A 25,780-nucleotide genomic window follows, 5' to 3' on the forward strand; every position below is an offset into this window, starting at 1 on the left:
TAAAAGTCAGAAAAAGAAGTATAAATAAATGGAAGTGCCTTAAGTAGGAAAATGTGATGAACAGTCAATCTTATTGCTATTCTTAAAATTCAGAGAATAGTATTTTCTGTAGTTACAGAATATGGCAAATCATGATAAGAATTGCCCCAAGGGCCATAGACAGTTTGACAATGGCTATGAAATTTAAGTGCAGACACAATAGAGAAATGAAATGCATCTCGAATTGTTTTTGAACTATGAACAGTTTTCGTTGAGCCTACTAGGGGATCAGCTATACTGGATTGGGTGTTAAGTAATGAACCAGAGGTGACTAGGAAGCTTAAGGTAAAAGAACCCATAGGAGGCAGTGATCACAATATGATAAGAGTTCAATTTATAATTTGATAGGAGGAAAGTAAAGTCTGACATAGCAGTAGTTCAGTGGAGTAAAGGAAATTACAGTGGTATAAGAGAGTAGTTGGCTAAAGTAAATTGGAAGGTGGTGCTGGCAGGGATGATAGCAGAGCAGCAATGGCGAGAGTTACTGGGAAAAATGAGGAAAATCAATGAAATACTCGAATGGCAAAGTAGAACAACCATGGCTGACAAGGGAAGTCAAAGCTATTGTTAAAGCAAAAGAGAGTGCATACAACAGAACAAAAATTAGTGGGAAGACGGAGGATTGGGAAGCTTTTAAAACCTGACAAAGAGCAACTAAAAGAATCATTAGGAGGGAAAAGATGAAATATGAAAGCAAGCTAACAAACTATCAAAGTGGATAGTTTTTAAAGTATGTAAAAAATAAAAGAGAGATGACAGTGGATATAGGACTGCTAGAAAATGAGGCTGGTGAAATAATGTTGGGGGCCAAGGAGATGGCGGATGAACTAAGTGAGTATTTTGCATCAGACTTCACTGTGGAAGACATTAGCAGGGTACTCGATATTGAAGGGTGTGAAGGAGGAGAAATGAGTGCAGTTACTGTTAAAAGGAGAAGGTGCTCAAAAAGCTGAAAGACCTAAGGGTACATAAAACACCCGGACAAGATGAACTGTACCCTTGGGTTCTGAAAGAGGTAGTGGTAGAAATTGTTGAGGTATTAGTAAGGATCTTTCAAAAATTATTGGACTCTGGCATGATGCCAGAGGACTGGAAAATTGCAAACATTACTCCACTCTTTAAGAAAGTAAATTGGAAGGTGCTGTAAGCAGGGATGATAGCAGAGCAGCAATGGTGAGAGTTACTGGGAGAAGTGAGGAAAGTGCAGGATAGATGTATTCCAAAAACAATGAAATACTCAAATGGCAAAATTGTACAACCATGGCTGACAAGGGAAGTCAAAGCTTTGGTCCACAATGCTGTGCTGAACACTGGTTACCCATAGCCCTCTAAGATGCCTAAGGTCATGCACCAGCTGGACACTGAGGAGATAAGGTCCCTTTCATTCTGATACGGAGTGAAGTACATTTGTAGATAGATAAATCATGCCCACTAAGCAACTTTCATGCAGTTTGTAACCCCAGCAAAGCTGTGTACTTTCTTCCTCTGAAGATCTCTGGCAAGGGAGTTGGAAACATAGTTAGCTCTCTTTGAAGAGGGAATTCAGTCACTCCATTTACATCACAGTGGACGGCAGGTGACAATATACTGAAAATTTCCCTATCTTCAGTTGAGCACAAGTCCCAAGGATAAGGATACATTACCATGGGCCACCCCTACATCCTCTGGCAGTGAGGTCCCTGGACTGTTCTGAGGTTGTTCTGAACCAGCTGCTAAATTTCAGTGAGTAGGCTCTTCTGGAAATTCAAATGCCTCACCGAAGTCAAGGTGGGAACATTCCTCCTCAAATATTCCATGACTCTGTAAGTAGTACATGACCTCATGCTTAGTGATCTGCTTCCTTTCTTCATCCAGCTACTTATTCAACTCTGTGTTCCCTCTGTTCATTCTCCTAATGTTGATCGAGCACATGCAGAAGACAGTCGTGAACAACTGCTTTTTCCATTCTTTGAGGAGATTACAAGTAGGATTGATAATGGGGATGCAGTGGGTGTTGTACATTTGGATTTTCAAAAGGCTTTGACAAGGTGCCATGCACAAGGCCTCTTACCAAGTTGAGTCCATGGTATTACAGGAAGTTGCTGCATGATTACAGCTTTGGCTGATTGATAGGAGGCAGCGAGTGGGAATAAAAGGATCCTTTTCTGGTTGGCTGCTAGTGAGTAGTTGCATACTCCAGGAGTCGGTGCTGGGACTGCTTTTTATGCTGTATATCAATTTAGATTTAGATGATGGAATAGATGGCTTTGTTGCCAAGTTTGCAGATAATACAAAGATTGTTGGAGGGGCTGGTGGTGTTATGGAACAGGTAGGCTACAGAAGGACTTAAATTAGGAGAATGGGCAAGATGGTGACAAATGAAATACAATGTTGGAAAATGCATGGTTATGCACTTTGGTAGTAGAAATAAATATGCAGACTATTTTCTAAGTGGGGAGAAAATTGAAAAATCTGAGAAGCAAAGGGATTTGGGAGTCCTTGTACAGAACAACCTCAAGGTTAACATGCAGGTAGGGTCAGTGGTGAGGAACACAAATGCAATGTTAGCATTCATTTCGAGAGGTCTCGAATATAAGAGCAGGGATTTAATGCTGAGGTTTTGTAGGGCACTGATGAGGCCTGCCCTTGACTATTGTGAATAATTTTGGGCTCCTCATCTAAGAAAAGTTGTGCTGGCATTGGGAAGGGTTCAGAGGAGGTTCACAAGGATGATTGCGGGAATGAAAGGGTTATCGTACAAGGAACATTTGATAGCTTTGAGTCTGTACTTGCTAGAATTTAGAGGGATGAGGGGAGATCTCATTGAAACCTTTCGAATGTTGAAAGCCCTAGGCAGAGTAAATGTGGAAAGGATGTTTCCCATGGTGGAGGAGTCAGGGACAAGAAGGTGCAGCCTCTGGATAGAGGGGCGTCCATTTAAAACAGAGATGCGGAGAAATTTCTTTAGGCAGAGGGTGGTGAATTTGTGGAATTTATTACCACAGGCAGTGGGGAGGTCAGCTCGTTGGGTCTATTGCAGTCAGTGCTTGATGAGCCTTGATTGGCCATGGTATCAAAGGTGATGGGGAGAAAGCTGTGGAGTGGGACTGAGGACAGGAAAAAAGGATCAGCCATGAGTGAATGGCAGAGCAGATTCAACGAGCCAAGTGGCCTGATTCTGCTCTTATGTCTTATGGTCTTATTTCTACTTGCCAAAGTTGTGCCTTAAGAAGTGAACTATTTCCTGAAAATTACAAGATGGTCTGAAACTTATTTATTCAACAATGTAGTACCAGGATACTCTCATTACCTCTAGTTAACAAACAAATCTTATAAATCATCATGTATTATAATAGGTATGATTTATCTAGTGTCCAGAAATAATCTGTAAATAAATTTTGCTCGGCATCTCGGTCTTTCTTAATTAATTTGTGTACACGTATTCAAATGTGAAAATCAGTAACTTAACTTTGTAATATATGGCATTTTATAATAATTTAAATTAGTTAAATTTAAATTAATGTACTAATATCTTTATTAAATTGTATCTTAAAAAGGTATTTGGAAAATGTAAGTATTCACTTTGATTAAACATTTCAGATATTGGATCAGCTGTAGCTTTTTTCTTGAATTTTCAAGAGAATATTTTTACATTTTACACTCACAAATAAATTGTAGAAAATTACGTATCTTTCACTGCTACTAGAAGTTCTAATACATAGCCTGGGAATAAAATATAGGAATATAGGAAGGGTATAGTTGCCTGATGAAAGTTGCCTGTTCTGTATTCCATGCATTTAATTGTTAAAATATTTCAATTAATATATATTTTTTAAGTTTATTGGAGGATGGTACTTCTACATTCAAACGTATAAGGCTCTTAAGCATAAAACTGCCAATATGGAAGTGCTCATCATTCTGGCTACTACCACTGCATATCTGTACTCTTGTGTAATACTGATTGTGGCCATCGCTGAAAGGGCAGAACAAAGTCCAGTGACTTTCTTTGATACTCCACCAATGCTGTTTGTCTTCATTGCCTTGGGGAGATGGCTGGAGCATATAGCAAAGGTAATTCTTCATTCAAATAATTTACTGGGTAAAATTGTTTCCAGTTGAAAATATTGCTTAGTTGTTATTCAGTGTGTAAACCACAATGAACCTTTACCCCATTTGGTTACCTTAAATTTTACTTCTTGCTCTTCTGAAGCCATTAATGGATTATATGATTTTATTGTTGCTGATCTTGGCTTTTAAGATGCCAAAATGACTATTACTAGTGATATTCTTGACAGTAAATATTATTAACGTTTTGGTTTGCAGAAGCTAGCAAGACCATAAAGTTCTTATTCTTGGAATTATTTATGTCCTAATATGGGTAATTAAATCGTGCGAGGGTTCCCTGATTTTTTTTTCTCTCTACTTAATTCAAAGACACAAATCCAGTGGGAGAATTCTAACTTCTAATTTCTTATCAGTTTATTTTATTTTTCCTGACTAACAGAAAACATAAGGTGGTCTGGTCTTTGTGGTGCATTAGATGAACCTGTTATTCCTGTTATTTTATTCTGATGGTCATCACTTTGGAAAACTACTCACTTTCAATGTATGCTGGTATAAATTATTGAAATGCAGCCTCCTGCCAGCCAACCAGCACACCATACATTCAGTACCAATGCCATGTAGCTATATTATGCCCGTCGTACTCTCGAATTGGCAATTCTCTTGAGGCAGGAAAGTAAAAAAGAAGTAATTTAGAGAGAAGAAATTGGTAAATAGATAAATTTGTTTATTATTTTGACATATTCTGAGTTACAATGAAAAGCATTGCTTTGAATGCCATCCATACAGATCATTTCAGTGCATCAGTGCACTGAGGTGGTATAAAGAGAAAACAAATGCGAAATGAAATGTTAGAATTACAGAGAAAATGCAGTGCAGGCAGACAATAACATGCAAGACCACAATAAAATCAATTGAGGTCAAGTCCATCTTATTATACTGCTAATCATTCAACAGTCCTATAGAAGCAGTCCTTGAGTCTGGTACTTTGTGCTTTCAGTCTTTTGGGTTGTCTGCCTGATTGAATGGGGGATAAGAGAGAATGCCCAGAATGAGTAAAGTCTTTGATTATGTGGCTGCTTTACTTAGACAGAGAGAAGAATAGACAGAAACCATGGAGAAAGGGCTGGTTTCTGTGATGTGCTGAGCTATGTCCACAATTCTTTGCAGTTTCTGCAGTCTTTGTTAGAGCAATTTTATTGCCAAACTTGGATATGCCTGGTAATTGATCAAAATAGGTACCAAAGGCAAGAAAGGCATGTCTTGGAGAGATTTTAATAGGAAATAAGGAGAGATTTGGGAATGAGGTGGGGGGGTGTGCAAGTGGATGATATAAACAAATACAATTATCTTATGATAACTTCACAGTTTCCTGTATTGTAGAGTAAGACTTCTGAAGCATTGGCTAAACTGCTTTCCCTTCAAGCTACAGAGGCTACAGTGATAGCACTGGGACCAGACAACTCAATAATGGGGTAAATTATCAATTTGATTCCAAACTGTTGCAATGGCTTTTTATAATCTAGAATGTTACAGTCTAACTTTCATTGTTTTAACACTTTTATTCCTCTCTGGCTACACCACCCAATGCATAACATTCAATGTGTTTGTACACTAATTAGTCAATTTGCACTTAGGCTATTTCAACTTCGTTATGTAGGCTAACTGGAAACTGTAAACGAATGATAGCTGTTGAGTCATGATACAATTTCCCATACTCTCATGTATATGATAGGAAAGTGGCTAGTTTCAATGGTTCCCCCCAGTAATAACCAAGATAATTTGTTTAGGGCTGTTGGATTCTGGTGCTTGTATCCAAGGTTCTTGTAGAAATTAAGAAAAAGGCATCAAAATTGGTGGTTCACGATTAAGAGTTGATTGAACAAAGGGAAAAGGGAAAGAAGAGTGACAGGGGGTGTACTACTTAAAGAAGGTGCCTAGCCTAAGCAACTACTTTTATGCCCATAGAGATCAGAAAAATTCCATTCTAATCTGGAGATAATAATAATCCAGTTACTTAGTCAAATACTGCAATTAAAATGTTAACCAATGAGAAAATCACTTATTCACTTAATGCAGAGCTTCCAGAACTTTCCAGTTGTTACACTTTGTATAAGTGCTAGAGGTATATTAAACTGTTATGCAGATAAAGACTACTTAAATACAAGCAGATAATTATTAAGCTGCAAAAAAAATGACAATCTGTTTAGAACCATTACATCTGAAAATTCAGAGGCAGAAAAATGTGGTAGCTACATTACATTTGAAATAATCAAAAGACTACATAGGTTATGAAATATCATAGGGTATATATTCTTCAAAGTATTTATATGATTATGTCATAGTTAGGCAAATTAGTAGGCACACTTTTGCGAGTATGAACTATTCTGTTAATGATTGCCATTAAACAAGTAAAAAATATTAAATTATGATAAGACATTTTAGAATGACTATTATGACTTGTAATATTGAGTAACTCCAGCTTCTGAGACTTGAATGAATCCAATCAAAGAAATCCCATCCATCATCTTGATGTATTTTAGCTGCTTCTTTATGAATATGGTTGGCTAAATTAGTTATGCCTTCAGACTCACCAGGTATATAGCACTCCTTGTCTATAACTGGACATGTCCTGTTAACTGCTAAGAGAAGTTCTAATGTCATAGGATTTTGAAGGACCATCTTATGCATGGCAACCATTTCTTTTGTTTCTTTTCCAAAAGTTTCAGAAGGGTCATTGCTTATTGTTTCTAATGCTACAGCAATGTTTTTAATCTCTCCTTGCAACACCGTATTCATGTACGTATTCTGCATGGAGAATAGTGACCAGTGGTGTTCCGCAGGGATCTGTTCTGGGACCCCTCCACTTTGTGATTTTTATAATGGCCTGGATAAGGAAGTATAAGGGTGGGTTAGTAAGTTTGCTGAGACACAAAAGTTGGAGTGCTGTGGATAGTCTGGAGGGTTGTCACAGGTTACAGCGGGACATTGATAGGATGCAGAACTGGTCTGATAAGTGGCAGGAGTTCAACCCGGATAAGTATGAAGTGGCTCATTTCAGTGGGTCAAATTTGAAGACAGAATATAATATTAATGGTAAGATTCTTAGCAGTGTGGAGGATCGGCGAGATCCATAGGACGCTCAAAGCTTGACAGGTTGACAGTGTTGCTAAGAAGGCATATGGTGTGTTGGTCCTCATCTACTGTGGGACTGAGTTCAAGAGCCATGAGGTAATGTTACAGCTATATAAGACCTTGCTCAGACCCCACTTAGAGTACTGTATTCAGTTGTGGTCACCTCATTACAGGAAGGATGTGGACGCTATAGAGAGAGTGCAGTGGAGATTTACAAGGATGTTGCCTTATGAGAATAGGTTGAGTGAACTTGGCCTTTTCTCCTTGGAGCGACAGAGGATGAGAGGAGACCTGATAGAGGTGTATAAGATGATGAGAGGCATTGATAGTGTGGATAGCCAGAGGCTTTTTCCCAGGGGTGAAATGGCTAACACGAAGAGGCATAGTTTTAAGGTGCTTGGAAGTACTTTGTAGGTACAAGGGGGATGTCAGAGGTAAGTTTTTCACACAGAGAGTGGTGGGTGCATGGAATGCACTGCCAGCATAGGTGGTAGAGGTGGATACAAAGGATCTTTTAAGAGATCCTTAGATATGTACATTGAGCTTAGAAAAATAGAAGGCTATGTGGTAGAGAAATTCTAGGTAGCTTCTAGAATAGGTTACATGGTTGACACAACATTGTGGGCCGAAGAGCCTGTAATGTGCTGTAGATTTTCTGTGTTCTATAAAATGGGAATAAAATTGATGTAAAACAATCTCCTTCTGAAATGAGTAGTTTACTTCTAAATCAGGAGGTAAATGTAAGGTATGTGTATGTATCATGGCAGAAAAAACATACCCTTAATAAAAAGATCCTAACCAATTACGTGGAAGAGAGATGTTGGCTCCATTTCCCCACATAAAGTAGATATTGTTCTTTGAACATTTAGTTTCTTATTGTTTGACAGGAGTTTTGTTGAATTATAATATTTCTGATCATTAATAATACAAGTATACATTATGAGTCATGTAAACTGGTACATTATGAGTGGGGGAAATTGGCAAAAATATAACAACAAATAATATTATAATAAACTTAAGAATGTTCAGTAGTTGTCAACTTGCATGAAGTCTTCTGGCTGGTTAGTGATTTGCTCACTGTAGCCCAGCAGCATAGGCACTTTGAGCAAGAGGTTACCAGCACATTAACTATGGTGCTTATTGTCCTTGTCAGATACCACTTTAGCTCGCTTGCAGTGGCAGGCATGTATCCACTTACTTTTACTTTTTACCTTCCAACTTCCATTGAGTTGGCAATTAACAGCACTTGATAAGGACCTTCCCACCAGCTCCTTATGCATTTTTTTAAAATTAGGATCCACTCACCAGGAATCAGGCTGTGTCCTCTTCCTGTTGGATCTTCTCAAGCTGCAGAAATGTATTGAGAGGCAGACTGTACAGCTTGAATTAATTTCACATTATAGTTAACTAATCTGTTTGCCATAATGTATGTATCAGCCTCTCTGAGATTGAGACCTCCTGGCAGTAACATAAAATGCTCTGTTACCACCTCAAATGGATTTAGCTTAGTTGACTTGTTTGGGGTTGCTCTGATACTACACAGACCATAGGAAGAGCTGTAACCCACAGCACACCTTCCTCTCGATACTTAATCAGTCATTGTTTGATGGTTCCATTCATTTATTCAACTTGGCCTGATAACTCTGCAATGTGACAGTGAAAAGACCATTCAGTGTTCATTGGTCGATATTATTCCTGACAAATGCTCCACATGAAATGTGTTCCTTGGTCAGAGTCAATGTGACATGGCAATCCCTATCTAGGAATATTGTTCTCGGTCAGAGTTTTTGTTGTGGGTGTGGCAGTGGCTTTCTGTGCTGCAATAGCTTCCACCCATCTTGAAAACTTGTTTACTGTTACCAGTATTTCTGAGTATCCTTGACACGTTGATAAAGATATGTAGTCCATTTGCAAGTGGGGCAGGAACATTTAATTGTAATTTTTCCAGTGCTTCAGGATTTGTTTTCTTGCTTAAACATTTTTCAGGCTAGTGCACTGAACTTTAGATCCAATTGCCATTAGGAGAATCTTTTGCAGTCCAATGTGTCCTAGGGAATGTACTTGCTGTGCCAGATAAGGAAACAACATATAGTTGGGGCTACTGGTCCAGGACTAGTGCCATATTTCATGTATGTTTATCTGTGATACAGAGTTCAACTTTGTTTCCATAATTCCACTTGTAGGGTTCACTGCATGTGTTCTTGATACTTATTTTAATTTTTTTTTATTCCCTCCCATGCGTTTTTTTTGCAATTTCTTCCACAGGTGCATTTCTATGGTTTTCCTTTGTAGCCATTTTGGAGTAACTTACATTTTAGTACAGCAAATTCTCATGGCAATCCATAAGTTCTTGAATAAGTTGGACATTTTAATTCAGGTTCCAACAGCTGTAAGAAATCCTCTTTGTCTCCATAGGTTTCCAAAGTCATGAACAACTCCAAAAGTATTTTGAGAATCAGTGTAGATATTAGCTGATCTTTCTTCTGCCAACTTTCAGGCTTCAATCATAGCTTTTAGTTCTGGTTGTTGCATAGAGGCACCAAGAGCCATGCTTCCTGATGCCAGCACTTCAGTTCCGGAAATCACCATTTGAATTCCTCAATCATTGAGGAGCCATCAGTGTGTAGAATCAAATCATCGACAGAGTAATAACCAACAGGACGCTGTCAGTCTCCATGTTCTTGAATTAAAACTATGATCATGTGTTTCTCATTGACTTGCAGGGTGAATTGTCTGCCTGTATCAGGGGTTCTTAATGCAGCATCACCTTTAAAATTTTAAACACTTTCAGTTGCTCTTCATTAAGAATCACAGGGTCTTTTGAGCACTTACTGTCCTTCAGCAGATTGTTGAGTGATTGAGCAATAGTTGATGGATCTGCCACTAGCCTGTCAATACACTGATTAACAAAATCAGTAGCACCATTTTCTGGAACTTAATATATACCTTCTTGTTCTTAATAAATTTCACATTGCTGGTATTTTTTGTCTGGAATGTTTCATTCATTCTATCAAACTGAGATATCTTACTTGAGTAAAAGTTCTTAGTAAGTTTCACGACTTTGGCCATTGTTTTTATTCGATCTTGATCACTTTGAGATCTCAGAAAATTAATACATTGTAACCATTTAGCAAATAGATTGCTCCATCACCCAAATAGATAGCAAACATGTTAGTTCAACAAACAAATAGATTGCGACCAAATAGATTTATACAACCGCTATTTTCAGCAGGTATCAAAATAGATGGCTGTGCAACCAAAATAGATTGTAATTGAATAGATTAGGACAAAATAGATTGCAACCAATATTACTACAGCTGTTTCTGCTTTTTCAAGAGCAACACAGCAATTCCCAATCCTGATTTCCATCTGATATTCGAAGCCAAAACTTTTCTTTCAGAAAAAAGGAAGTTCTCACCCCATTTATTGAGCGCTAAAAATTCCCATTTCTTTGTCTTTAAATGTAACAATTTTAAAACTCCAGAATATCCTGCTGACTATGCCAAAATTGTTGGATTCTGGAGTTCTAATCCAAACTTCTTTAGAAATCAATAATGAGGTGTAAAACCTGTTGTTTCATAATCATTTTACTAAAAGTTGATAGAACAAAGAGGACAGGAATAGAACAGAGACAGGGAGGCTTACTACTTGAAAAAGAGAGGATCTGAAGATTGTGCCTAGCATAAAACAGCTACATTTATATCCATGGAGATAAGAGAGATTCCACTCTAATCTATAGATAATAATCTAATTAGGATGTATTTAGTCAATACTGCAGTAAAAAGTTAACCAATGAGAAAGACACTTTAATGCAGAGCTTTCTGGGCTTTCCAGTGGTTATACTTTACACTAGAGGCATATTGAATTTTTATGCATATAAAGATGACCTAAAATACAACCAGATAATTAATTGTTAAACTGCAAGGAAAATGACAATTAAACAGTTGAATCCAACAGGGTATATAGGAAAAACAGATATATTCTTCAATTTGAACTTTGAACTAGATATTCAATGGGATTACAATTCTTGGTTGCAATTTCCACTAGTAACTTTGGATGATTTTTTTTTGAAATGTGAAAATCGCTATCCTTATTGCCTGGGGGCATATAAAATGCAAAACATTCAATAAACTGAAAACAATAAATAAACTGCTTTGCTTAATGATGACTTTTCAAACAAAGCCTCTATACATATGACCTCTAGTTCTTGTCGCACCCCACCTTTCTCTCCACTTTGTATTCCTCTGTCAAATATCCCCTATTCTCCTATGCCAAGGGAAAGAAGTCTTAACCTATTCAACCTTGCCCAATAACTCAGGTCTTCAAGTCCTGGCAACATCTGCTGTGTACCATTTCAATCTTAGTATTATCTTTCCTGTAGATTAATACTGAAATACTCCAAATTTGGCCTCATCAACATCTTATACAACTTCAACATAACATTCCAACTCCTGTGCTCAATACTCTGCTTTATGAAGGTCATGTGTCAAAGGCTCTCTTTATCTACCTGTGATGCCTTTATTCTACCAAATTCTTCTCTGTCCTACCATTGACTGTGTAAGTCATACCCTGATTTGTCCTCTCAAAGTAGAACCTCTTGATCGTCTTCCCATGCAGGACTTTGCATAAGCCTTACTTAAGTCCATGTAGACAACGTCCGCTGCATTTCCTTCATCAACTTTTCCAGTAGCATCCTTGAAAAATTCTATAAGGTTGGTTAGATCATAAGACCATAGATATAGGAGCAGCATTAGGCTATTTGGTCCATCGAGTCTGGTCTGCCATTTCATCAGTGCTGATCTATTTCTGACTCAGCCCCCAATCTCCTGTCTTTTTCCCATAACCCTTCATGCCCTTATTAATTAAGAACCTATCAACCTCTTCCTTAAATATACCCAATGATTTGGGCTCCACAGCTGTCTGTTGCAATGAATTCCACAGATTCTCCACTCTCTGGCTAAAGAAATTCCTCCTCATCCTCCATTCTAAATGGATGTTCCTTTGGTCTGAGGTTGTGCCCTCATGTTCTAGACTTTCCCACTATAGGAAACATCCTCTCCACATCCACTGTATCGAGGTCTTTCATCATTCTGAATTCCAGTGGGTACAGGCTCAGAGCCATCAATCAGTGATCATATGTCAACTCTTTCATACCCAGAATCATTCTCGTGAACCTCCTTTGAAACCTCATCTACTGTCAGAACATGTTTCTTAAATAAGGGACCTAAAACTGCTCACAATACTCGAAGTGAGACCTTAGCAGTGCCTTATAAAGCCCCAGTCCTCTCAAAATGAATGCTAACATTGCATTTGCCTTCCTCACCACCAACTCAACCTAAAAATCAACCTTTAGGGAATCCTGCACGAGAACTCCAAAATCCCTTTACTCTGGATTTTTGAATTTTCTCTCCATTTAGAAAATAGTTCACGTTATTATTTTTTCTACAAAAGTGCACGACTATGCACTTTCTGACACTGTATTCCTTCTGCCATTTCTTTGCCTGTTCTCCTAATTGGTCTGAGTCCTTCTACAGCCTCTCTACTTCTCAACACAACCTGCCCCTCCTGCTATCTTCATATCGTCTCCAAACTTTGCATCAAGCCACCAATTCCATCATCCAAATCATTGACATAGAACATAAAAAGAATCGATCCCAACATAGACCCCTGTGGAACACCACTTGTCATTAGCAGCCAATCAGAAAAGGCTCCCTTTATTTCCAATCTTTGCCTCCTGCCACTCAGCCACTGTTTTATCCTTGCTAGAATCTTTCCTGTAACATATGGGCTCGTAATTTGTTAAGGAGTTTCATGTGTGGCACCTTGTCAAAGCCTTCTGAAAATCCAAGTACACAACACCTACTGATTCTCCTTTGTCTACCATGTTGTTACTTCTTCAAAGAATTCCAACAGATTTATCACACAAAATTTTCCCTGAAGGATACCATGTTGACTTCGGCCTATTTTATCATGTGCCTCCAAGTACCCCAAAACCATATCCTTAACAATCAACTCCAACATCTTGCCAACCACTGAGGTTACACTAACTGGCCTATAATTCCCGTTCTTCTGCCTGTCTCTCTTTTTGAGTGGAGTGACATGTTCAAATTTCTTTTCCTCAGGAACCATGCCAGAATCTAGAGATCCTTGAAAGATCAATAGTAATGTCTCCACAATTTCTCCAGCTCCTCTTTCAGAACCTTGGGGTGTAGACCATAGGATCCAGATGATTTATCTACTTTCAGACCTAGACATGACCTACCACACACAAAGTCATGTTGACTATCCAGAAGCAGTTCTTGGCTATCCAAATACTTATATATCCAGTTCCTTAGAATACCTTCCAATACTTTACCCATTACTGATGTCAGGATCACCAGCCTGTAAGTTTCTTGCATATTCTTAGAGCCTTTCTTGAACAATGGAACAACATTAGCTATCCTCTAGTCCACCTGCTCCTCACCTGTGTCTAAGAATATCTTAAGTATCTCTGCTTGGGTCCCTGCACTAGCCTCCAACAGGTTCTGAGGGAACACCTTGTTAGGCCCTGGGGATTTACTCACCCTAATTTGCCTGAAGACAGCAAGCACCTCCTCCTTAGTAATCTGTATACAGTCCATGACCTCACTGCTGTTTTGGCTCAGTTCTACAGCCTCTGGACCATTTCCTCAGTAAATACAGATACGAAAAATCCATTTAAGATTCCTCCCCCCCCCCCCCACCATCTCTTTTGGCTCCATGCATAGCTGGCCACATTGATCTTCAACTGGAGCATGTTGTACCTTGCTATCCTTTTGCTCTTAGTACACCTATAGAAACTCTTCATCTTGACTGCCAGTGCAAACTTATGCCTTCTTTGAGCCTTCATGATTTCCCAGTTAAGTGGGTTTTTTGCATTTCTTGTACTCCTCAAGCACCCATTTGCTCCTTGCTTCCTGTATCTGTCATACACCTCCTTTACTTAGCCAGCGCTTGAATATCCCCCAAAAGCCTAAAGTGTTTCTTCATCTGATGTAGAATCAGTCAATCACATAAAACTAATTTATGTTTTTAAACTTATTTGGTAGGGAGATGGGAACCAGAATGCAGGGACTCAGGATAGGACAGATGATTTATAAAACAAAGCAAAGGTAGCATGCAGTCAGACAGTTGGGAAGGGCAGGCAGATGATAAGACAAAATTGCAGCCAGTAGGGTGAGTATGAGTCATTAAGGATGCAGAATCAAAATGGATAGCAAATACAGTACTCAAAGTGTTATATCTCAATGCACGGAGTATAAAAAATAAGGTGGGTGATCTTGTCGCACTATTGCAGACTGTCGGGTATGATGTCGTGTCCATCACTGAACCATGGCTGAAGGATGGTGTAGTTGGGAGCTGAATGTCCATGGTTACACATTGTATCAGAGGAATAGGAAGGTAGGCAGAAGGCATGGCATGGTTCTTCTGATAAAGAATGGCATCAAATCATTAGAAAGATGTGATATAGGATGAGAAGATGTTGAATCCATGTAGGTTGAGTTAAGAAACTGCAAGGGTAAAAAGACCCTGACAGCAGTTATATATAGGCCTCCAAACAGTAGCTGGGTTGTGGACTACAGAATACAATGGACAAATAGAAAAGGCCTGTCAAAAGGGCAATGTTATGATAGTCATGGGAGAATTTAACGTGCAGATAGGTTGGGAAAATCAGCTTGGTAATTGATCTCAAGAGAGTGAATATGGTTAATGCCTACAAGGTGGCATTTTAGAGCAGTTTGTCATTGAGCCTACTAGGGGATCAGCTATACTGAATTGAGTGTTATGTAATGAACCGGAAGCAATTAGGGAGTTTAAGTTCAAGAACCCCTTAGGAGGCAGTGATCACAATATGATTGAGTTCAATTCGAAATTTGATAGGGAGAAAATATAGTCTGACCTAGCAGTATTTCAGTGGAGTAAAGGAAGTTACAGTGGTATGAGAGAGGAATTGGCCAAAGTAAACTGGAAGGAGATGCTGGCAGGGATGACAGCAGAGCAGCAATGGCGTGATTTCTGGGGGAAATGAGGAAAGTGCAGAATTGACATCACTCCATTCTTTAAGAAGGAGGAAAGCAGCAGAAAGGAAATTGTAGACTGGTTAGCCTGACCTCAGTGGTTGGGAAGATGTTGGAGTCAATTGTTAAGGTTGAGGTTATGAAGTATTTGTTGTCACAGGACAAGGTAGGACAAAGTCAGCATGGTATCCTTAAGGGAAAATCTTGCCTGGCGAACCTGTTAGAATTTTTTGACAAGATTACATGTAGGATAGATAAAAGGGATGCAGTGGATGTTGTAAATTTGGATTTTCAGAAGGCCTTTGACAAGGTACCACACGTGAAGCTGCTTACCAAGTTAAGAGCCCATGATATTACAGGAAAGTTATTGCCATGGTTGGAGCATTGGCTAATTGGTAGCAGGCAGCCAGTGGGAATAAAAAGATCCTTTTCTAATTGGCTGCCAGTGGGTAGTTGTGTTCCACAGGCGTCGGTGCTGGGATCGCTTCTTCTTATGCCATATATCAATGATTTAGATGATGAAATAGATGGCTTTGTTGCCAGGTTTGCAGATAATATGAAGATTGGTGGAGGGGCAGGTAATGTTGAGGAAACAGCAAGGCTGCAGAAGGACAGGGACAGATGAGGAGAATGGGCAAGAAACGGCAAATGAAATACAATATTGGAAAATGCAATGTTGGGGGATTTCATTAAAACCTTTTGAATGTTGAAAGGCCTAGACAGAATATATGTGGAAAGGATGTTTCCCATGGTTGGGCAGTCTAGGACAAGAGGACACAGCCTCAGGATAAGGGCTGTCCATTTCAAACAAAGATGTGGAGAAATTTCTTTAGCCAGAGGGTGATGAATTTGTGGAATTTGTAACCACAGACAGCTGTAGAGGGCAGGTCATTGAATGTATTTAAGGAGGAGATTGATAGGTTCTTGATTGGCCATGCTGTCAAAGGTTACAGGTTGAAGGCTGGGATGTGGAACTGAGGAGGGGAAAAAAAGAATCAGCCATGATTAAATGACGGAGTAGACTCGATGGGCCAAATGACCCAATTCTGCTCCTATGTCTTATAGTCGTATACACCTCTGTTTTTGAAGTCCAGGAAACATTTCTATGGTAGGATTTACTTGTGTTATATTAATCATTTGTTTTATCCCGCAAGTCTTTTGTATTTGATAATGGTAGTGAAAAATTACATAGTTTATATCAGAAATTACAATTTTCTGAACATACTGCAAACTGCTATCTCCAAGCATAAATATTCTCCTTGATTTTGATTCTTTTAGTGAGGAGCAAGTAGCTGTGGATTTAGTCCAAAGAGGTGATATTATAAAGATTGTTCCTGGTGGCAAATTTCCTGTTGATGGAAAAGTATTGGAAGGTTCCTCTATGGCAGACGAATCTCTCATTACTGGTATGTTTTTTTTAATTCACTGGGCTTACAATGTTTCTTTCTGTGTCATTTAAAGATATCATAATATTGACTGTCATAAAACAAATACCTAAACAATTAAAAGCAATTTAGTGGGGATTTAAACTTTCAGAATCTAGGTTTTGCAGGCAAGGCCACCATTTGTTGCCCAGTCCTAGCAGTTTTTTGAGGAATTAGTACTGAGCTGCCTTATTATTTATTGTAGGCTCTCTGATGAAGAAACTCCTATAGAATTGTTGGGAAGAGACTTTCATGATCTGGGGCAAGCAATAAAGAAGGAATGTTGATATATTTCCAAGTCAGAGTGGTGTGCTATTTGGAGTTAGTAGAGTTCCCCTGCATATGCTGGTGGTAGAGATCATGGTACTGATGGAGCAGTCCAGCAAATAGAGCTAATACATTTTGTAGGTGTTTCATATTGCTGCCAACATGCCAGTAGTTGGGGTCAGTGGTACCAATTGCTGAGTTTGGTATTGAGGGAGAGTACATAGCACACCAAGACACTAGCCTTGCAAGTGTAAGGGCTTTCTTCTTTTATGTTACTGCGAAGGCTAACAAAATGGCTTCTTTGTTATAATTAAAATGGCTTTTCTGTAATAACTGCGCTGTAAGGTGTTCTCTCTCCCTCCCTCCCCCTCTGCCCCTCTCCCTCCCCCCTCCCTCCCCCCTCCCTCCCCTCTCTCTCCCCCCCCTCCCCTCTCTGTTATTTGGCGGGGTGGGGTATATCACACAGCATCCACACAAACTTGATTACACATTTTGGCGGGGCCGAAGGCTGCTCCCCCTAGATGAAAGCGAGTTGAGTGTGCCCGAGGCTTACCAGGGGGCTACACAGGATATTCAACTCAACTTTATTGATAACTTCCTTGTACAGTATATGAATTCCTCACATGTGGGAGTCGCTAACTGAGTGGCGCAGGAACAACACTATTAACTACTACTACATCAATCAACCAGACCATTTTGTTCCGGATGGTGAGAGTTGTTGGATCTACAAGTGGATCATGCACCAAGCTCATGCTTTATAAATGATGAACAGGCTCCAGGGTATCAGTTTGTGACCTGCTATTGTAACCGAAGAAGTGAAGGTTCTCTTCAATAGAGTCTGTTACAGAATGTTTATAGTTTAGAACTCAGATAATACACTGAGTATCTGTGTTTCAGCTGGTTATTCTTTCTCTAGATCATACTTACTGTCACCTAAAACCTAAGGTCTAAACCTTGCTGCATGCAGCTATGGAATCGTTCATTTACTGAGGAGTTGTAAGTGGAGTTGAACATTGCGCAATTATCAGGTACATACCTACTTATGACTTAATTATGGGAAGAAGTAGCTGAAGGTTGTTGAAGCTAGTACATTTACTTGAGATATCCCTACGACGATATCCTGAGGCTCAGGTGATTGATCTCTCACAACTCTAACCACCAGTCAAAAGAATCATCTTCACTGTAGAAAATAAAATGTTTTGTACTCTCATTTTAAAATGTTATGCAGTATTGTACCATAAAGAGCAGTAAACAGATTTAGTTTTTTTACTGTTTACTGCTCCTTATGATATTTTATGATATTTAGAATTTTTATATTTCATTATATTTTACAGAATGTTTTTCATGTGCCTAAGACTTCTGCACAATACTGTATAACATTTTAAAATGAGAGTACAAAACATTTTATTTTCTACAGTATCAATTAAAACTGCATCAATTCTCTTAGGTACACTCATGCAGTTTTATAAGAAAATTGGCTGGTAGCTGTTCCAAGCATCTTGGAGAACTTGCCTTAGTTTTTCTCCAGACTTTGGCTGTCTCATTTGCTTCTGTCTCTCCAGGTAATCTTAGACAGCCTTGATGATGTTGAGATCAGGGCTCTGTGGAGGCCATACCATCTGTTGCAGAACTTTCTGTTCTTTTCACTTTCATAAAGATAGTTCTTTATGACCGTGGCCATGTGCTTTTGGTCATTATCCTATTGCAGAATGAAGTTGGTACTGATCAAATGCCCCCATGGTAGTATTGTCTGATGAATCTACTATTTCTAACCAGATCACCAACTCCATTTGCAGAAATGCAGCCTCAAACCTACAGGGAACCCCCACTGTGCCTCACTGTTGGCTGGAGGCATCCATTCATACAGTGCTCTCCAGCACTTCTACAGGTAAACTGCCTCCTGTTTGAGTCAAAAATTTCTAATTTTCATTTGTCAGTCCAGAGTCCTTGCTGCCATTGTTCAGCACATCAGTCCTTGTGTTTTTGTGTGAAGGTGTGAAGGCTTTGTTTCCACTTTGGAGGAATGGCTTTTTGGCAGCAACTGTTTCAAGATGCATGCATTAGGATGCTCTTTATTAACAGCAGCTTGGCATTCAATACCATCATCCCTTCAAAACTAATGAAAATTCAAGACCTTGTGGAATTGGATCCTCGATTTCCTCACTTATCGTAGTTAATTCAGGTTGGCAACAATATCTCCTCCACAATCTCTATCAGCACAGGTGCACCACAAGGCTGTATGCTTAGCCCCCTGCTCTACTAGCTTTACACTTATCAGTGTGTGACTAAGCACAGCTCTAATGCTCTCAAGTTTGTACGCTGGTTTGAATGTTCAAGTTGGGGTGGCCTTACATTGAGTCTATTACGGTTATTTTTCTATTATGGATTTATTGAGTACGCTCGCAAGAAAATGTATCTCAGAGTGGTATATGGTGACATATATGTGCTTTGATAATAAGTTTACTTTGAAATTTAAACGTTACATTGTCCACACTGCAGAGGGGTGTACATGATTTCCAGTGGCTTCTGTGAGTTCGAATCTGATAGCAGTGCTGGACTTCTATCAAATTGGAAAGAATGTCTCATCTGTTGCATTCAATTTCCATGGCCAACCACTGCATTTCTGGTTTTCAACCTTGCTCATTTCTTTGTGCTTCTTCAAAAGAGCTTGGACAGCACATCTTGAAACTCCTGTCTGCTGCAAAATTTCTGCTAGGGAGAGACCTTACAGATGCAGGTTGACCATCTTGTGCCTTGTTGCCATGATGTGAGAATTGATCATTTGAAGGTTAAACTGTCATATCTGCTACACCCCCATCTTTTAATTTGGTTGTCCCATCACCCAGTTTGATTGCTTCTGCACCCATTTCTGTTTCAATTAATCAGTTTAGTTCATTCAACTCATTATGTCATTCTTCATTAGCATCCTGTTAGTAACCTTTCTTTAATCATGCACTGGGCTATATACCTACAACATAATCAAGTTTTTATTTAAAATATTTATTATTTAATATGTTACTTTCTTTAACAAAATACAAGAATTTCTCTAACATTTAATTTTTTGGAGAATGAATGCTTGGAAATCTAAAATTTGCTCTTTTATACTGACACCCTAATGCAGAAGACAAAAAAAAATCTAAAACAAAATTTATATAAAAATCTAGGCTGACTAAGACTTTTGCATAGTACTGTAACTTGGACCTCCAAGTAATGAGATTTGTATTTGCACTTTGTTACACCGTTGTGCCATCCTGGGCCAATTGCTTGTTCAGTTTTTTTTTAGTAATTTGATTTTCTGAACGCAAAAGATTACGCTAAGTTTTCCAAAGTAGATGATATCTATTCTACATAATGGGAATATTGTACATACCATTTTAAAATTTGTAAATCTCAGTGATGGCTATGGAATAGTACCTTGCATTTTACCATATTTAACACTCTAGATTCTTCAATTATTCTACCTGTGGGAATTGATGTTCACAGCAGAGTACATTATCTGCTCATCCTACTCAATTGTTTTAAGCATACACAGAGCTCATAGTTATTTGGATACATATCAATCTACAGAATTATTCAATGAATTGGTCCCTAAGTAGAATGTATTTATTTTGTAGACTTGAATAAACGCTTCAAAATTTCAGGAATTTCAGTAACCATTGCCTTTATCCTCTATTGTCAAATGTACTCTCTACTCTTATACCCAGAAGGTTCACACTAGGTAATTTAGTGTATAAGACTGGCTCCATTCTCAGTCCCAAAGTTGAAAGAAATTACGGTAGCGTAGCGGTTAGCATGACGCAATTACTGCTCAGAATGTCGGATTTTGGAGTTCAATTCTGATGTCATCTGTAAGGAGTCTGTACGTTCCCCCCATGGAATGTGTGGGTTTTCTCCGGGTACTCCAGTTTCCTCCCACAGTCCAAATTAGTAGGTTAATTGGTCATTGTAAATTATCCTGTGATTAGGCTAGGGTTAAATAGGTGAGTTGCTGGGCGATATGGCTCGAAGGGATGGAAGGGCCTATTCCACACTATATCTCTAAATAAAATAAAATAAATGACAGCCACCACATCATACCCCTGACTTAGCTACTGTCAAAGCTGCATCAAATTAAGTTTCTAACATCAGAAACATTAAAAAAAAGTTCCAAAACCATTAAAGTATGCAAACTACTGAATTGTTTTCAAAAATTTATTAAATATACAATCCAATAACTGTTGTGCAAGATAGGCAAGGGATTTTGAGATTGGAGGGAAAAGGCTTTGCTGAGATCATAAGGTAAGTGTATGGTGACTATTGACTTTTGTATGAAGAAGAAATTCCTGATTACCAACATTTGTATTCCCCATTTGACCCATCTGTTCCACCTTGTGTTATCTGTATAACTTACTTTAGGTGGTACTCCAGATAAACATATTTCATTATTAACAATTTTACTTTCTTCTATAAGATCAGCTTGAAGGTGTGAGTTCCAAGTGTCTGAATCTTTATAAAATGTATTGGTTCTCTCTCAAAGCAGATTATTACATAGCTAACCTATGTTCAGCATAGTTTATATTATTGTTTTGACTTCGTATTTTGCTGAAGTATACTAAGTATAGAAGTCAAACTACAAATTTATGCTCTCCATGATTACTTCATGGTTTTGTTTTTCAGGAGAGCCTATGCCAGTTGTAAAAGGAGTAGGAAGTATAGTGATTGCTGGTTCTATTAATATACAGGGGGCTCTGCTGATTCAAGCTACCCATGTGGGTTCAGACACAACCTTGTCACAGATCGTTAAACTAGTAGAAGAAGCACAGACATCAAAGGTAAATCTGACACCTTTGTGCTATGAAATTAAAGTCTTGTACGAAACACTGTCAGGAGCAACGCAGTGCTGCAGCTAGGTTCAATCCTGACTTCTAACTGTATAATATTTGCAAGTACTCTTTGTGAATTTTATAACTAACTTGGATCAGAAAATTGAATGTTGGGTTAATAGGTTTGCGGACGGATAGTGTAGAAATATGTGTGAAGGTTATAATAGAACATAGGCAGGATACAGGGCTGGGCTGAAAAGAGTCAGATGGAGTTCAAACCAGAAACGTATAAAGTGATACACTTTGGAAGATTGAACTTGAAGGCAAAGGACAAGATTAATGGCAGGATTCTTAGCTGTGTGGAAGTTCAATCCAAATCCCCATAGGTATCTCTAAGTTTACTTCTGGGCTTTGACAAGAATCTGCAGATTGGTGGTGATATGCTATTGAGGTTTATAGATTATGTTGACGTAGTTTTACTATTAGACTTGTTGTTTACTAGCATGTGCTATATACTGTCAACAAAAACTTTCTTAAATCAAAAAATATCTGAACAATATCTTTTTCATAAGTGGTTTGATTAAAAGCTATTGCACAGAATCAGGGGACTTTAGGTAACATTGACGATTATCTGAGAAGTAATGAAATCAATGCATAAAGTATTTAAAAACTATTCTCATCCAGAATGGCATTAATAATTTGACAGTGAATGAAGGAGGTATGTTAAAGATAAAACAAGTAAATTAAACTGGTTTCCATACACGAGTACAATTTTTAAAGTTCAGCTTAGTTTATAAATTTTAAATACAATATATCTTGACTTTTTAGGCTCCCATTCAACAGCTTGCAGATAAACTAAGTGGATATTTTGTTCCCTTTATTGTTCTCATGTCTTTGATTACACTCGCTGTCTGGATTATCATTGGTTTTGTTAATTTTGACATCATGAAAAAGAACTTGGCAGTAAGTAAAGATGGGGTTTTAACTTTTTTTCTGTCATTTGTTTTGGGGTTTTTCTTCTGTTTCATGGATGTCTGTGAAGAGTAAGAATTTCAACTTGTATATTGTATACATTCTCTAATATTAAATGGAACTATTGAACCATTGAACTGCGTGTATATCAAAGTCAACAAAATAATACTCTAGCCATCATAAGAGAAGCAGCTTCTTGATTGATTTTTTTTTATCACAATATTCCTTACAAGCAAGTAGAGAATTAGATCTTGGAGAAATTATCCTAGTCGTCCAGACTTACTTGATTGCCAAATAAAACACAGATGTTAAAAAAATTGCATGATTCTTCAAAGCCTTTAATGTGTCTGAGTGGCGCATCACTGAGAGCTTGTACTTGAAATCTCCTATGCCAATCCCAGGAAGGAAGTTAATTAGTATAATATGGTGTCAACTAAATATTTTTGCTAGTTATTACCTGTTTCAATAATGTTTTTTCAAACAGGTGGTAAGTTTTCTAACAGTTTCAGTATCAGAACCAGATTCACCCATCACTTTGTCATACCAAATTGCATCACATCTAATTCTTACTCTGTTCATTCTTTAAATTGTTGACCAAGTTACTAGCTTTCTCTTGACCATGCTCAGAGGCATAATGTATTGGTTTTGGTTTCCAGTCCAAACAGCTGAGAATCTTTTCATATTTTAACAGTGTTACTGCTTATGCAACTTATCTTGGTAAAACTTAAAGGTGTTTTTAAGTGTCTAAGTCACAGAATTATAATAAAAAGCTGTTATACAAATGCTTCACATAATATCAACATTACTTAGCAAGGCTAAGACTGGAAAAGGATGTTGCATCAGTTGACATTTGGGCATGCCTCTACTCCACCTTTAGATGAGATAAAGTAACTTGAAGTGGTTTGCTGCCAAATAATGTAATAACAAATATTACAAATTGAGGTCTTACATTCCTTATTGTAGCACTGTAATAATGCAGTGTTCACTGAATTGATGTTAACTGAACCATTGGCGTAAGTATTAATTTGATGTGTTTGCATATGATACAAAAACTAAGGGGTAGAGAGTAAAGGGAAAGACATTGAAAAGTATAGAGGAACAAAAGGAACTTGGAATATACATCCACAGAGCTTTAAAAAGTAGATACAGTAATGTGTTTTACGAAGGCATACCAGATTCCTTCCTTTGTTAATTGAGCCACAGAATTTAATAGCAAGGAAAGTAGGCCAGTATCTTTTAGACAGTCTTTGTTAGCTGCAGATTGCATATAGTATACGGTTGTACATTCAGTAAAGATATGATTGCACTGAGGAAGGTGTTACTCAGATGTTGTCAAGATTTAAAACTTCACCTATGTAGAAAAATTAGAAAGCTGGCATAATTTTCTTAGGGGCTGAGTAAAACTATTTTTGACGTGTATAAAATAAGGTAACAAGACAGAATAAATTAGAAGAACTTGTATTGCTTTCAGATATGAAGAACATTGCATTGCAATGGCCACAGAATTAACTTCGGCATAAAACTACTGTGCCACGCCAGTGGCTTTTGGGATCAGCTAGTGAAGGAAGCCATTGAAATAGAACAAGAGAAAAAGAATTTTAACAAAGATGAAGGTCTAGTTCTAAGTAAGAACTGGAATTCAATTGTAAATGAGATGGTACAACAGAAACCTGATTGGTTGAGGACTAACCAATCAGGAGGGACATTTGACGGGAGTGTATATACCACTGGACTAGACATACCTAGGCATCATTCCTGATGAAAATGGCAGTTTGTTATCAAAATGGTCCTTAAAAATTGATACCTGTACCTAGCAGGTATCAAGAACATATAATATTCAGATGATGAGGCAAAAGTCAATGGGCATAAATTTAATGTAATTTTAGGTTTTGAGGGGAAATGTGCACTTATTTCACCCAGAGTTTGATGGAAAACATAGTGCCAAAAATAATGGTAGAGGCTGAAACCTTCACCACATTAATGCAGTGCTTGGTGTGCATCTGAAAAACTGTGACCTGTATAGCTGTGGATCAGATGCTAGGAGGTGGACTTGGATTGGGTATTGTGTTTTGGTTTTACAGCACAAATACATGGGCTGAATAGTGTCTGTCTTATAATCCTTCTTTGATTCTATGACGTTAAATGATATTCTTGATTTGTTTTTAGGGATACAACAAAAATATTTCTAAAGCTGAGCTGATAGTTAGATTTGCTTTTAAGACTTCCATTACTGTATTGTCCATTGCATGTCCCTGTGCTCTGGGACTAGCTGTTCCTACAGCTGTCATGGTGGGAACAGGCATCGGTGCTCAAAATGGCATTCTCATCAAAGGTGGAGAACCACTAGAGATGGCACACAAGGTCAGTGGCTGTAAATAATTACCTTGGTCACACTGGAGGAACATTCTGATGGGCATTTGGTCAAGAGATAATAAAACTCATTATTTACAGGGCTGTGGAGAAGGAGAAGATAAAGGGCCAACATTGCCCTTGGTTTTGTGTCATCAGTAATGTAGATGATTTGCACTTGATCCTCTCATCCAAATTATTGATATCGATTGTGAGCAATTGGGACTCACTAATACTTTATCACTCAACATTGTTATGATCTCCTAATCTGTTCCATGTATTTCTACTGTTTAAAAAAAGTCCTCAATCCACAACAGATACTATAACTGCCAAAAGTTTACAGTGTAAATACACCACATCCCACTGATTTCTCCTCGTACCTTTTTCTGCAAGACGTCATCAAAAGTCTCTAACCAGTGCATCAAATGGGATTACCCCTTGAAAATCCACGTAAATTATGTTCAATCCTTTTATTATATTTTGCTGCTGCTCACTTAAAAATAGGTTCTAGCATTTTCCGTACTACTCGAATTATTTTTACTGGTCTATATTTCCCTTCTTTCTCTCTTCTATCTTAAATAATGGAGTTATATTTACTTGCTTTATGTTTGTGAAATTATCCTAGAATCCATGGAATTTTGAAGAAGTCAAGTACATCTGCTATTTTCTAAGCAGTCTTTCAAAACCTTGGGGTGTAGGTCAAGAGAATTTGGGG

General features: G+C 38.1%; 1 protein-coding gene across 1 annotated transcript in view; it reads left to right on the forward strand.

Moving 5' to 3' along the window:
- The window catches only part of atp7b (ATPase copper transporting beta), a 69,095-nt gene that overhangs the window by 19,783 nt on the left and 23,532 nt on the right, over positions 1-25,780 (forward strand). Inside the window, exons 7-12 of the mRNA XM_063052916.1 lie at positions 3,856-4,089; positions 5,464-5,555; positions 16,530-16,657; positions 21,599-21,753; positions 22,573-22,707; positions 24,883-25,081. Of these exons, the coding sequence (XP_062908986.1) occupies positions 3,856-4,089; positions 5,464-5,555; positions 16,530-16,657; positions 21,599-21,753; positions 22,573-22,707; positions 24,883-25,081 (943 nt within the window). The remainder of the gene's footprint in view (positions 1-3,855; positions 4,090-5,463; positions 5,556-16,529; positions 16,658-21,598; positions 21,754-22,572; positions 22,708-24,882; positions 25,082-25,780) is intronic.

This window comes from Mobula hypostoma, chromosome 7 (assembly GCF_963921235.1).
Source record: "Mobula hypostoma chromosome 7, sMobHyp1.1, whole genome shotgun sequence".
NCBI classification, from domain to species: domain Eukaryota; kingdom Metazoa; phylum Chordata; class Chondrichthyes; order Myliobatiformes; family Myliobatidae; genus Mobula; species Mobula hypostoma.